Source organism: Meira miltonrushii (assembly GCF_003144205.1).
Source record: "Meira miltonrushii strain MCA 3882 unplaced genomic scaffold FA14scaffold_1, whole genome shotgun sequence".
NCBI lineage: Eukaryota > Fungi > Basidiomycota > Exobasidiomycetes > Exobasidiales > Brachybasidiaceae > Meira > Meira miltonrushii.
Genome location: NW_020289943.1, coordinates 254,055 through 267,404, shown reverse-complemented (window position 1 = coordinate 267,404; position 13,350 = coordinate 254,055). Strand labels below are relative to the sequence as shown.

Here is a 13,350-nt window from a genome sequence, read left to right as displayed (position 1 = left end):
CCCACTCACGAATCAAATTTCCCATAATCCATGACCATTTTCCCTGTGCTTTTGGTCTTTGCCAGTTTTTAAACGTGGACATGAATGTCATTTGAAAAGCCAAATTTGACAAAGCCACAATCGAAACGGTTATAAAGCCTATTAACAAGAATGAAACGAGAGGTGATAATTGTAAATGATGAATGATGCCCTTTTCTCCAAAACGGTTAGGAGACATGGAAAACGTTGACATGGCAGTTCGATAGCCAGCAGCGAAATAGCCGCCAAGGCTGTCAACTGCAGACATGGAATCCGGGGTGATGATTGATCGATTTGCACTCATTGTTGATTAGATAGGATGGGCGTTTGGGTGGTTGCGATCAAAGAAGAGAATGTTGTCTAACTTATATAGAAACACTAATACTCAAAATGTTTCTTCCTATTCTGCACTTTTCACAAACAAACATTCTCCACGCACAAAATGTCAAAGTTTGGCAAACGTTTGCCGGTATTCGGATTATTGACTTTTTCAAAACTCCGTACGGCATCAAGGACAAACGGCATAATGACGTTTCACTGATTTGCGACGCATCAAATTAGAATTTCGATCCTTTCTTTTGGAAGGGGTTCAATCGAGCACCCTACAGAAGGTGAGAATGTGACGGTTCATTGTTCTTACCACAATCAATTCAATCATGCATGATCGATGGGAATTAAGATTGCGATCTCCTCCACCCTAAAATTTCTTGCTGCAATATAAACAAAGGTGAAAGGAAGTCAGATGTTTTTAGATGCAGTTCCGTCTAAAGTCACATCTCCGCTTGCACCGTGCATCGTTTGTCATTCAGTCATTGTTACTCTAAATGTAGGGCTTGACAAATTTTTTATGCGTGCAGACCATTTGAAAGCAAGAAGAAAAGAAAAATCATGTCATTACAAACATTGCACGAATAAAGTAGTCGTGCAGGCATACAAAGTGGCAAACAAACATTTCAAGGGTGCGGTAAAACGTTGCCGATCACATATGCAACGTGCTGCAAGATTACTTATATGAAGAGGTGTGAGCAGTACAGTCTAAATTTAGCAGGAATCCGCAGCCGTGGTACGGCGGACGGAGAGCGCCGGCAATAAAAATGGGTGCTATCTGCAATGCAGGCAACTGTCCTGCATCGTTGATTGATACATGTGCATATTCTCACAAACTTTAGGATTTAAGCATTTCTCATTGCTGTCATAAATTATGAGGAAAGTACAAAAAAATCACAAATCCATCTTGTCAAGAATTGGGCCGAAAGCTTGTTCGTTCTTTTTACGTTGTACGCTTCCTTTTTGTGTGATTGAAATTGCAGGAGTTTCAGGTGTAGCAAAAATGATTGCTTCCGGTCGTAAAATGAGGGGATACTGTAGTTTTTCCTCTGTTATGATTTCTGCTGCACGTTTTGCCATTTGTTTTTCTTCGTCTTGGGGATAAGTGCAATCTTTCAATTGAACGACGGCTGATAATGCTTTACGTGCATGTCCTAAAACGGTAACAGCTTCAACGCGCTGTGCGTCACTTGAATCGCTGGTAAAGGAGTTTTGCAGGTCTGTGGTAGAGAATTGACTGCTCGATGAGCCACTGGGGCTGAGAACTGGACTTTGTTCTTTGCTTGAAGGTTGTGAAATCGGCTCACGCATCAGTTCCATCAATCTGTCTTCAATTTCCAAGGCTCTACAAGCCGTTCCGACTGTTAAACGCAACCAATCATCCGTTCTCCCTCTGAATTCGTACAAAGGTGCGTGCGGTGTAAGACGTGCGAATGTATCGCATGTGTTCCAGGCTTGAATTGACTCATCTCCTGGATAAGCTTCAAACTTAAGACCGTATTTCTGAAGACCAGGGAAATCTTCTGGCAACCAGAGTTCAAGAGTGTCGTCTTTTGGATCACGTTGATAAAAGAGCATTTTGTGTGCTAGTTGGGGTCTGGGAGTCAAGTTGCAAAGATGCTTTGTGAGCGAGGGCTTAGCGAGGAACCTAAGATGGTACAAATAAGACAAATTGTCAGCTTCCCATACATCGTAATTTTCATCTAGAAATGGATACTCACAGCATACCTGCTTCGGTAGTTGCAAACACTTGCATCACTTCAAGATTTGCCTTTGCGAAAGTGTCAGCCATTTGACGACTAACAGGAGCACCTCCTGTATGAGCATCTTTCAAGTTTGACAAAGCTCTTTTCCAAGATTGATTTTCTGTTTGCAATCCTGTCAAAGTCATCTTTTCCAATCCTGTAGGAGAAGCATACAAGACGTCACCGTCTGCCATTGCAAGAGAATCAAGGATATCAGTTGCGTTTGGAATAAGAACCTTTCCGCCTTTGCGTTCGTGAGAATGTGTGGATTGATCTTGATTTGCACGAATGACCGGGAAGATGAGAGCTGTACCGCACATCAAAGCACGCCAAATGGGTTGTTGGAATGAGAAATGGAAGCAAAGACTTGTTTCCAGTTGTCTTCTCCATCGCTTTTCGTTTGGTAAAGCACACCAGAATTTAGCCGAATCAGTTGCACTTAGGTTCGCACTTTCCAACGAGACGGGATATAGCTTTGGCATATTTGTTGAGCCAAAGCTGTGTAATAAAACCAAAGGTGTGGGCAAAGATTGGAATTGCAGGGTTCGGATGGTTTCTTTTTGACTTCTGACACGATCCAAAAAGCCAAACAGAGTGCTATTTGCGTCCGTTTGGAACCACTTATGAGATGAAGACTTGCTGATCTCTTTCAAATGAGATTGACTTTTTTCTAACCAATCCTGATCTAAGCCACCGGTGATGATCTTTTGACTTTGTGCTTTGTGAATCAAGGTAGCAATCACTTCAGGAACATGTGCTAAGCTGATGAATTGCGTAGTATAGCCCATACTCGCTAACGCCATCCAAATGCATATGTTGTCGTGTGTTGGGGCAATTAGCAAGGTGATTGTTCTTTTACCTCGTGCTTCATCTTCATTAAGCCCTGACACATCAATCTCAGATGCATTGCTAGGCAAAGAGAGTGTTTTGCACAACCATTCTTTTGCTAATTGAACAGAGTCCTGGAGGAGGGGAATTACATGAAATTAGCACTATTATACCTTTTGTTTCACCGTCTTTTGCAACTCACTCTGAATTCGTTCCATTGTACGGTTTCCATAGATTGTGAGGCTGGCGTGCGGGGAAAAAGGAGAGCAGGAGAAGTTGGTGTGTGTTTGCTCCAAAATGAGATACCTTCTAGGAAGTTCTCAAGACATGGGGAATCAACCTGAAAGGTATCGTTTGGAAATGTTTGCTTGCCTTCTTGGGCAGATAAATCTTTTTCTGTCATTGTGAGTATTTGATGATTGATTGATGGTAGTTGGATAGGAAAATAACTTTATTTCATGTTTTTAGGATAGCACCCTACCTTCTCCACAAAGAAAAGGAACAATTTTTTGAAACTTTAATATTCACATATGCCTCTTTCTCGATCGCCTACATAACATTTCGAAGATCACTTCCCATGGAATAATTCTGGGTGATTTTTATTTTTTTAGCGTATTCGATCGCAGTCTTTTAGCTCGGAACAATCGGATAATTTGTCTTGTGTTCCTCTGCTTTGGTACCTACGAGACGCGTTTTTGTTTTATTTCTCGGATAAATCTTCTTTTCTTTCTATACTTAGCAACGTTCGCTTCTTTTGCCCTAGGGCAGAAGGCCTCTTCTTTATGTAAGATGATTGATTGATTGATCGACCCTGCCGATTGGCTTTGTTCTTGCATATTGTTAATTTCGTACCTTTACCAGACTGCAATGCAATGTTGTCACATTTGATCAGGTGGAGCTCATCTGCTAAAGGTAGCGTATTCATCCGATTCCAGTCCGGCTCAAAAAAACAAGAATCAGGTGATATTCACTGCAAACGTGCTTTGCCTGTGCTTATATAAGTGACTTATCATTTGAGCTTCTCTCTGAACGGGGCTAGTTCGGTATACACAAATCAGCCTTTGTCGTGGTGTATAAAGGATGAAGCTCAATCTGCCGTTCTTACAAGGAGCAAAACGAATCCGAAGGCTGTACAGCTTTGTGTATGGTGCTGCAAATTGCAGGGGCTTTCGTATGATTCAGAATTACTTGCATGTGTTCTTTTAATTTCTTTTTCTTAGAAAATATCTTCACCTCGCCCATTCAGGTCAGGTTATAGATGCTTCGCTATCATCTGCACGTCGCGATCACAATTGTGTTGCTCCTTAAAATTTTTCATAAATGCTTTTCCATTCATACGCCACCTAGATCGCCTTCGCCAGTCGCAACAGAACTGTTGTCGTTCGATGATGATATGAGTCCGTCTCTTCTTCCGATTCGCTCAAAAAGTACGGAAGAAGAGCCATCGAAAGTACATCATTCTTCTACAGCATACGAGAAGATAGTCAGATCAGACTCTAAAAATCATAAAATAATGAAAATGAAAGAAGGATCTCTAAAGAGGAATAGAAAACGAAAATACTCGGATGAAGAAAGACTAATCAGAAAACGAGAAAGTAGAATACGATGGGAAGAGAAGAAACGCAAAGAAGATCCTGAATACAGTGCAAAACTGTATAGGACCAGGAAAGAGATTGAGCAGCTCCGCATACTGACTGGGATTGAAATAAAAGGCAAGGCAGGCAGACCACGTAAGAATCCCAAGACAGATGTGTAAGCATTTCCCTATATTTCGTTAAAATGTATGCTGTGTATTTCTTCCAACGTACTTTGACGAAGCTATATGATGCAATGCTGTGCCTGAGAGGATTTCCTGGAGATTATTACCTAATCCAAGATGACTTTGTGATGTTGACGCCTTCGGGGCATTCGACAAACCACCGTTTTGGACCTCAGAAGAGTCTGAAGCAGAATGCAACGTTGAATCCTGTCCCTCACTTAGATCTCGCTCCATATGATCTCTCAATCTTTCAAGCTACTTTTGAATGCTCTCCACATCATAATCTTCCCATTTGCTTGCTTTTCGGTATATAATCCGCCTCGATCACCTTCGCCAGTGTCACTGGAGCCGTTGAATTTCGATGACGGGTGGAAAGCTTTTCTTTATCCAACGCATTCAGAGCATGTTGAAGAATCGAATGAACAGCATGTCTCTACTACAAGCAAGCCTAAAATCGTTTCAGCAACCCAGATACCTCAATCAAAGCCTGAAATCGTCAAAATACGTGGAAAAGGTGGACGAAAAAGATTTCTAACAGATGAAGAAAGAGTACTAAAAGCACGAGAGCGTACAAAGAAGTGGAGAGCTGAAAGAATAAAGGTAGAACCTGATTATCTGGCCAAAGCAGGTCGAATTGCGAGAGAAAAGAGACGCTATAAAAAATTACATGGAATCATTACCCCTGAAAAACGAAAAAGATACCGTCAAGCAAAAGCCTAAAATCTTTGCCCAAGCTATCTTCTCCTTTTGGTTAAGGTTGGCGTACACATTGTAGAAAGTGGGGTCAATACACTGTGCGATCTCGGGGCTGTGGATGAATACATTCAGTATAGATGTCATCAATCGTGATATCCGTGTAGTTGCATATAACATTTATTCGCTCATTCGGTAGATTGTCTACAAACAACTGCTCAATATCGTATTCAGAGTCAATGCAATCGAATAGTGTCGTACTTGTGGCGTGGTCATCCCATCACAGGGTTGATCTTCTTCTTGATATGGTAAACGTGGGAGAGGCAGTATACGAGCTTCGTGATTCCACTGGAATTCTGTCAAAGGTCAACTCCCAACTGTTTAGTTTCTCGTTTGCCTTACAATTGCGATTGCGGCGCCAGTTGTTGGTCTCATCCAAGCACTCTGGTGGATTTTGAGTGCCTTAAATGATCATCCCCTGAACGTGGCCTGGCAACATCCGTTAAGGTGGAACTTGAGAGTTGCTTACAACAGTATATAATACGGGAGGTAAGAAAGTTCTTTTGCCTCCAAATACCAAGCATGGCATGTGTGATTGGTGAAGGCGAATATTGTGAGCTTCGAGCATACAACTGGGCACGCTGATTCTACTCCCATCTTTCATGAACGTTGTTGTTTGAGCGGGTGACTGCTCTTTATCGATGACGTAATAAACTGTGCAAAGCGGCGTCATTGTACTGCACAACCCCGGGGCTGTATTCTTCGAAGCACGCCGTGACATCGAGTTTATGGGTCATATGTGATTCTAAGACTTGCACCATTTTCTTGTCTATCCCACAACCAACATGATTTTTCACTACTTAGATTACATTTGCCCATTTTTGCTGCTCATCATCTTTCCCACTATTTGCGCTTCTATTCATACGCCACCCAGATCTCCCTCACCTGTCTCGCTCGAACCATTGTTCAACCATGAATATTGGAATCCTTTCGAAGAGCCAACTGATGTACAGCATGCCCTTTCACAACATATTCCTTCACAAGACTCTAGCCTACAACATGTTCGCTCAGGCTCAGTAGAAGCTGGACACGCAAATGTAGTGAACGATAAATTGTCAAATGTACCTCCAAATACTATGGCGGGGAAAATGATGATGCCAAGACTGAAGAACACCTTGTCAACCGTAAATAAGCCGCGAAAAAAGGGTAGGGTTGCTTACTTGACAGTTGAGCAAAAGAAGGCCAATGCACTAGAACGTTCAAGACGATGGAAAAAGGAAAGGCTACAGAAAGATCCGGATTATTTAAACAGACAAGCAAGAGAACAAAGACAAAATAGACGCTTATCACTTGGGCTTCCAGTAAGGAAAGTTGGTAGACCTCCCAAAATGCAGTATACACAAGAAACATCCAATGTTTGATCGGAAATGTTTGCTCCGACTACTCTCTCGTGAAATCCTTTATCTGATGGAGTCGATTGAAAAGCAGTGTATTTGACAATAATACAAGTGTTTCTCGTCCGCTGTGTTGTGTATTGGCGGGGCTCGATCCGCAAACTCGCTTGCGTATTATCATTTGTACAAAACCATTGTCCAAAGGCACAGAGATATCGATCCTCACATTCATTCCTCAAGATCATCTTCTGGCATACCTTCTCATCTTACAATGATTGCTTACAGATTGTTTTTGCTTATCGTCCTTCCAGCTTTTTGTTTTTGCGTTGGTACCCCTCCTAGATCTCCTTCGCCAGTTCCACTCGATATATTAAATTTTGATGACTATAAAAACGCTTTCCTTGAGCCACATCATCCAGAGAGCGGCAGTCCACAGCACTCTAGTCCGCAAGGAGCTCGTTTGCAACCTGCTAATCCACAAAATGGTGAAGGATTACACGTACAGCAATCGATTTCGCAACCAAGTTCAATCACCAAACCGCGATCCAAAGGCGGTAGAAAGAGAGTTCTGCCTAACCAAGAAAGGGTGCTGACCTCACAAGAACGAAAAGATCGTTGGAAAGCAAAAGAAAAGAAGTCCAAAGGTGATCCTGATTTTGAATTTAAACAAACCCGAAAGCGAAAGGTGGGTAAACAAGAAAGCCTTGCGTTGGGAAAAGCAAGTAGGTCAAGCCAAAAACGTAAAGCTGCTAGCTCAGATAGTTCTTACTCGTGGTAGATGTTATATTGTTATTAGCGAGACTTTTCATTCAATTTGTTTTTTTCCTGATGTCAAGATTACGTCATTTTGGTATGCTGTATCGATGAGAATGATTAACCTGTCTTCCATTATGCAAAGAATGCCCCGGACAAGTTTATTCGACTGCTTTGCGTTCTGCGGGGCTTCCATGGTTCAAAAGGTGCATCAAAAAAAGAAAGACGGACCCTTGCCCTTCTTTGATCCCTACAACGAACGTTTGCCATCGTCATGCTGGTCTGGATCTTGTTCGCAACAATTGTACTCCTTTCTTGTCTTTCTTCGGCAAGTCCTCCTGGCAGTCCACAAAGCCAAGGAAGCTCTACTGGCGATTTGCTGATTGATAATCCTCAATCTGAATACTTTCGTCATTCCCCAACCTTGCATGTCGCGCAATCGACAGGTGGAAATGCCGCAATACAGACGAAACACGAAGAAAAGCCAAAGAGCAGATCACCTAGTCCATCTGGTGAGCTCCTCGTAGATAACCCTAATTCGGAATACTTTCATCATTCTCCAACCTTGCATGTTTCGCCATCGATAGGTAGACATGCCGAAACACAGACGGTACACGAAAAAGAGCCAAAGAGCAGATCTCCAAGTCCATCTCTGCCACATGAAGTCAGAAACAGCAACCCAGCCTTTGACAGCGCGAGCATTCAGCACAGATTAATGACCGATTCCAGAATGGATTATTATCATTATATTCGGTTGCTATCCCCGAAAGTACATCTTCATGCCAATAGTCCTGCAAAGGAAAGAGACAAAGAAGGAATGTCATCAAGCCAATCTGTTGCCCAACGTGGTCCATTACGTACCAGAAAGAGAAGAGCCATTTTGACCGACGGAGAAAAGAGGGAAAAGTATGAAGCAAGATTGGTCACGCAAAGATCAAAAATGTCTGATCGTCGAAAGAATGCACTGTCAGGAGTGAGTATTTCCGCGCATGCCCAGCACAGTAGATTACTGAACTGAACATTTTTCTCTGCCTCTTGAAGGACAATGCCAAAGAATTCCTACGTAAGCATAATAAAGCAGTTTCCGATTGGAGAGAACGGAAAAAAGTTCAAGATCCCAATTATTTCAAGGCAAAATATCGAATTCTGAAATGGAGAGAGAGAATGGAAGATCAATTTGGCGTAAAGATGCCGAGAGAGAAAGGTGGCAGGCCACGAAAGTCTACATCGGAGAAGCAGAATCCTCCCGGAAAGAAGTCAAAGAAGTAGGATTGATGAGGAGTGAATTTCATTGATGGTTGTTTTGATTGTCCTTCTCTCAGTTTTGATAAATGCGCTTATCCTTTTGCTTACGTACGCACGGCGTCTACGGGCATTAGAGGTTGTGCGAGTATCAGATGGATTCACACGCTGAGAGAAAGGGCGCAGCGCGTCATAGGGCAAACACAGTGTGTGGGTGTGCAGCCATGACGGGGTCGGAACAAATTGGGCCCGAGGTGGGGATTAGGTGATGTTGTAATGATAACCTCCATCTACCACCTCCATACAACATGTTGGCAAGACCTTTAACAGCTGGTCTACGTGCCGGCATTCCATCAATCGCCTCAGCAACATTGAAACAATCCTCTACACGTACATTTGCAACCAGTCGTTCTCTTTTAGCACAAACACTTTTGGTCTTGGAACACAAGAAAGGAACAATCGCCGCTGGTTCTCTTGTCGCTGCTACAGCCGCAAGTAAGATTGGAGGTGACGTTGATGCTTTGATCGTTGGGAATTCCGATCTAGATCCCGCAGTTGAGGCTGCAACCAAGATTTCAGGTCTGAAGAAAGTTCATGTCGCAAAAGATGCAAAGTATGATCACCTGTTCGCCGAACCTTTGGCACCTTTGATCAAAAGCGTCGTTGAAAAGGGAAATTACACTCACGTCTTTGCCGGCCATTCAGCTATCGGACGTGATGTTATGGCAAGAGCAAGTGCTTTGTTGGACGTGAGCCAAATCAGTGATATCATCGCAGTCGAATCAGAAGATACATTCCAACGTCCAATTTATGCCGGAAATGCATTGTTGACAGTCAAATCAAACGACAAAGTCAAAGTGATTACCGTTCGTGGTACCGCATTCGAAAAAGCAGCAACAGATGGCGGAAATGGTGAAAAGGCAGAAGTTGCAGCTGTGGACGGATCGGCACCAACATCATTCATTGAAGAAAAGATCAATCAATCTTCTCGACCTGATCTTGCAACCGCTCCTCGTGTCGTTTCCGGTGGTCGTGCTTTGAAATCAGGTGAAAACTTTGTTACATACATTGAACCTTTGGCAGACGCCCTAAAGGCTGCCGTTGGTGCTTCTCGTGCCGCTGTTGATGCAGGATATGCAGACAATGCCTTGCAAGTTGGACAAACGGGTAAAATTATTGCACCTGAATTGTACGTTGCCGTCGGTATCTCAGGAGCAATTCAACATTTAGCGGGAATGAAGGATAGTAAGACAATCGTTGCCATTAACAAAGATGCTGATGCTCCAATCTTCCAAATTGCCGATCTCGGTTTGGTGGCTGATTTGTACGATGCCGTGCCCGAATTGACCGAAAAAGTTAAGTAAAACAATCATGTAATTCATTCCTAGCAATACATTATATAGTACATAATCATATCATCTCTTCGTCCTTCTCTTCAGCCTGGGATTCTTGCTGCACCAAATCCCAGTATGTCAAATGTCCCTCATCATCCAAAGTTGCGCATACTTCTTTGCGTTTATTGAGCGATAGCTTCTTTGCATTTCCTCCGCCTCTTTTTGTGAGATTGATGTGACGGCGGGGTTGCATTGGCTGGAGTGCAAGTTGCTCCCCTTTTGTCTTTGTTGGATTGAAAGATAGGTCGTCTAGTTGCAATGACACAAGCATGGTCTCCTCGCCTTCTTGGAGCAGCAAAAAGATCTCTTCAGCAGAGTAGAAGCTTAGGTCCAACGCTTTTACCTTTTCTCCGAGTTTGACGTTGGCAATTAGCAAATTTTCGTCTGCCTGACTCGTACTTACCGCAATCATAAGTGAAGCAAATCCCTCATTCGTTTCTTTCACAAATGCAATCCTGCGATCAGAATGGGAAGCTGAAATGTGTTGACGAATGAGGGGCGAAAGATTGGTAGGAGCAAGAATGTCTTGTAAGGGTTTTGCACTGGATTGCAGGCTATCATTACGACCGTCAGCCATTGTCGAATCTGGTTCGAGAGAAAGAAGGGGCTGCCATTTGCTTTCATCAACAGCACTGTTGTGGGGAGCCCAATTGGCAAGTGCATGATAGAACAGCGGAGATGCGATGTTGATACATTCCACCATCACATCCTTCAAAGAGGGCAATGCCACGGCAGAGGTTTTACCTTTCTTAGCAAGATCATGTGTTGGTCCGATGTGCAAATTTGTGCCTTCACTCAACTTTGCGAAATCGCTCGAGCTTGGTGTCTTCTTTCCCATTGTGCAAAATAGCTCATCTGCTTTCGGGTCTTCTTTCAGTGTCGAGATCGTCTCGTTAATCTTTCCATGTAGCTTTGCGTCTCGGTACCAGGGCTTGCCAGTATCAAGCATTACATCATCTTCCTCGCTGTTGTTGCGATGCAAAGTGTCGACGGGTTCCTTTGGCAATGCTTTTGCTGGGACTGCTGCACGACTACGGCTTTCTTCTCCATCTTCTTCATCATCATCTTCCACCTCATCTCCTCGAGTTTTGGCGTCCATACTGATATTCAGGAGGCTTTCGATGGATCTATTATAGAAGCCTCTCTCAAAGAATTGCACCAGAAGCATTGCATTATATGGCAAATCGCCAACTCCTGCCCCAGCAATCGCTTCTGGTATCGCTTTGGAATCCCTCACTGCTTCCTGCCGTACACGTTCATACATCCAGAATCGGTAAAAGTGTGTCCAAGCTATGTGCTCTTTGCCCAGTAGTCTTGTCAGTCGGATGGCTTCTCTTGTGATGAGTTTGAGCTTTTCCAGAATTGTACGAATCGCCTCTGTTCTATGCGCATCAAACATGTGGCCGTACTGCTCCGACCAAAGTGCACATCCCAAAACTTCTTCGAAAACGAGAATCGTTCTTTGACATGCTGATGCTAATCGAGAAGCCATTGATTCTATTGCGTTCAAGGTTGAGAGTATATCATTTCGCATCTTTTTGAGATTGTTTTCCGATAGTGTGTCATTTCCCAGCAAGATCGACATAGTCACATCATTGGCAAATCCAGTAGCCAAAAGCATCAAAAGTTCGGAAGGAAGGTGAGTAGCAAATCTTTTGGCCGTCAAGCGGGCTCGACGATTCCATGCTTGGATGCAGTCAGCATGCATAGCTTGATAGGTTGTCCGCATGGTAACGATTGCATCGTATCCGTACGTCATAAATTCAAAAGCAAAAGTGGATAAATGTTGGAGCTGAAGCATCCGCTGAAAACTCTTATTATCTTTGTGTAGGTGTGTTCCCATCTGTTCAAACTGAACTTCTCTGCCACTGAATCCGTCACGCAAGAGACAGATGTTGCCATCTTGAGGATCTAGTCTGGATTCGATTAGATTGCCGCCTTCGCTCGCATGGATACGTCCAAGATATATACATCCTTCCAGAAAAACGTGTATAGACGCAGAGCTCCTTGCAATTAGGATGCTAACTTTGTCTCTAGAAGAGTGTGCATGCAAAGAATGGGGAAAATCCGATATTATCTTGCCAAAACCACGAGGATCGCTAGTAAGGACATCCTTGATCTTTTTGTCTTCTTCCAATTTTGGCTTATGTGGATCTCGCATTGCTTGAAAAAGACGTTGTCGCTGTCTAGCTTTGCTTTCTTGATCATCTCGAAATGTAGCGATTTCGCCCAAAGGTTCCGTGAGAGAAAGTATATGCTGCACAGATCCGATTGCTGATTTGCGAGGTGTAGAGTCTTTTTGAGATGGCAAAGCCTTCCATTCCATCGACAGCAACTCTCCGGTATCACTGAAGGGGATCGCTCGTATCTGTTGTCCATCTTGCAGCGCATACAGACAAATGAATTGATGCTTCTGTTTGACTTGCATATCGCTACTCGATCTCCTTTGTACATTCACTGCGAGGCTTAATACGAGGCCATCGGGACTCCATGCCATTGTATCCACTGACATTTCTTCATATTCGAATTGCGACTGCTCAAACCGATCTGGCACGGTAACAGTGACATCCCATATTCTTGCACCTTGCTCTCCCGCAATCGAAGACATTCGCCAAAGGCTTAGTTGGAGCGCAGCACATCTTGTCACTGATGGTGCGTTTGTTGGAGCTTCTTGGACTGGCTCTTTGATACCTGCGGCCGCTAATGCTTTTGCTCTTTGTGCCATCCTCATTCTCATCAAAGCAGCACTTCGAGCGGCGCTCATGCCTGCCGGTGGTGGAGGCAACCCTACTATGCCTGCATTTTGTGGATTTCCTGCAGATGGTGTTGATGTTGTGTTGATATCTCTGCTTATGATTGCCACTAAGTCCATACACGGATTGACTGATTGGGAAGAAAGGTGATGGGTATACTTTTGGGAAGAAGACCCACTTGACGATGATGCATGCGGTTCTGTTGAGTTAGGTGGTAGGACAGGCAGAGTTACAGATGACAGTATCTCTGGCTGTCCATACTTTCCCAGATACTCCATCTCGAGCCCTTCTTGTGTTGATCGTAAGAAGAAAAGTGTTGGTCCCAGCGGATAGTGCAAAAACGCGTTGCAATTGCTGGAGAACAACACATGCACGCGTAAATAGAATAGGTGGTATACAATTAATGCATATTTGTCGAGCTGCATTCAACCTTCTCTTCCACAT

General features: G+C 43.5%; 7 protein-coding genes across 7 annotated transcripts; 6 read left to right on the top strand and 1 right to left on the bottom strand.

The window, feature by feature from the left end:
• Nucleotides 1-3,973: 3,973 nt before the first annotated feature.
• FA14DRAFT_159035 (uncharacterized protein) lies at nucleotides 3,974-4,675 on the top strand (the record flags this gene model as incomplete). The annotated part of the gene is made up of 1 exon (XM_025498023.1): nucleotides 3,974-4,675. The coding sequence occupies exon 1, from the start codon at nucleotides 4,177-4,179 to the stop codon at nucleotides 4,672-4,674; it is 498 nt and encodes a 165-aa protein (XP_025356838.1). The 5' UTR covers nucleotides 3,974-4,176.
• A 236-nt stretch (nucleotides 4,676-4,911) lies between these two features.
• On the top strand, nucleotides 4,912-5,397 carry FA14DRAFT_175847 (uncharacterized protein; the record flags this gene model as incomplete). Its single annotated transcript, XM_025500617.1, has 1 exon — nucleotides 4,912-5,397. One exon carries the CDS (start codon nucleotides 4,912-4,914, stop codon nucleotides 5,395-5,397), a length of 486 nt encoding a protein of 161 aa, XP_025356837.1.
• Nucleotides 5,398-6,215: 818 nt separating this feature from the next.
• Nucleotides 6,216-6,913, top strand: FA14DRAFT_183071 (uncharacterized protein; the record flags this gene model as incomplete). The annotated part of the gene is made up of 1 exon (XM_025501281.1): nucleotides 6,216-6,913. One exon carries the CDS (start codon nucleotides 6,216-6,218, stop codon nucleotides 6,789-6,791), a length of 576 nt encoding a protein of 191 aa, XP_025356836.1. The 3' UTR covers nucleotides 6,792-6,913.
• FA14DRAFT_3718 (uncharacterized protein) lies at nucleotides 6,914-7,667 on the top strand. Its single transcript, XM_025502251.1, has one exon. The coding sequence runs from the start codon at nucleotides 7,036-7,038 to the stop codon at nucleotides 7,540-7,542; it is 507 nt and encodes a 168-aa protein (XP_025356835.1). The 5' UTR covers nucleotides 6,914-7,035; the 3' UTR covers nucleotides 7,543-7,667.
• A 124-nt stretch (nucleotides 7,668-7,791) lies between these two features.
• On the top strand, nucleotides 7,792-8,786 carry FA14DRAFT_175844 (uncharacterized protein; the record flags this gene model as incomplete). Its single annotated transcript, XM_025500616.1, has 2 exons — nucleotides 7,792-8,490; nucleotides 8,559-8,786. 2 exons carry the CDS (start codon nucleotides 7,792-7,794, stop codon nucleotides 8,784-8,786), a joined length of 927 nt encoding a protein of 308 aa, XP_025356834.1.
• Nucleotides 8,787-9,056: 270 nt separating this feature from the next.
• FA14DRAFT_166258 (electron transfer flavo protein, alpha subunit) lies at nucleotides 9,057-10,301 on the top strand. The gene has a single exon (XM_025500013.1). It carries the CDS (start codon nucleotides 9,068-9,070, stop codon nucleotides 10,121-10,123), a length of 1,056 nt encoding a protein of 351 aa, XP_025356833.1. The 5' UTR covers nucleotides 9,057-9,067; the 3' UTR covers nucleotides 10,124-10,301.
• On the bottom strand, nucleotides 9,986-13,201 carry FA14DRAFT_3706 (uncharacterized protein). The gene has a single exon (XM_025502250.1). The coding sequence runs from the start codon at nucleotides 13,182-13,184 to the stop codon at nucleotides 10,170-10,172; it is 3,015 nt and encodes a 1,004-aa protein (XP_025356832.1). The 5' UTR covers nucleotides 13,185-13,201; the 3' UTR covers nucleotides 9,986-10,169.
• Nucleotides 13,202-13,350: the final 149 nt, after the last annotated feature.

Excerpts from the sequence above, each read along its gene's own strand:
- FA14DRAFT_3718 (XM_025502251.1), top strand. The coding sequence starts at position 7,036 with ATGATTGCTTACAGATTGTTTTTGCTTATCGTCCTTCCAGCTTTTTGT.
- FA14DRAFT_166258 (XM_025500013.1), top strand. The coding sequence starts at position 9,068 with ATGTTGGCAAGACCTTTAACAGCTGGTCTACGTGCCGGCATTCCATCA.
- FA14DRAFT_3706 (XM_025502250.1), bottom strand. The coding sequence starts at position 13,184 with ATGGAGTATCTGGGAAAGTATGGACAGCCAGAGATACTGTCATCTGTA.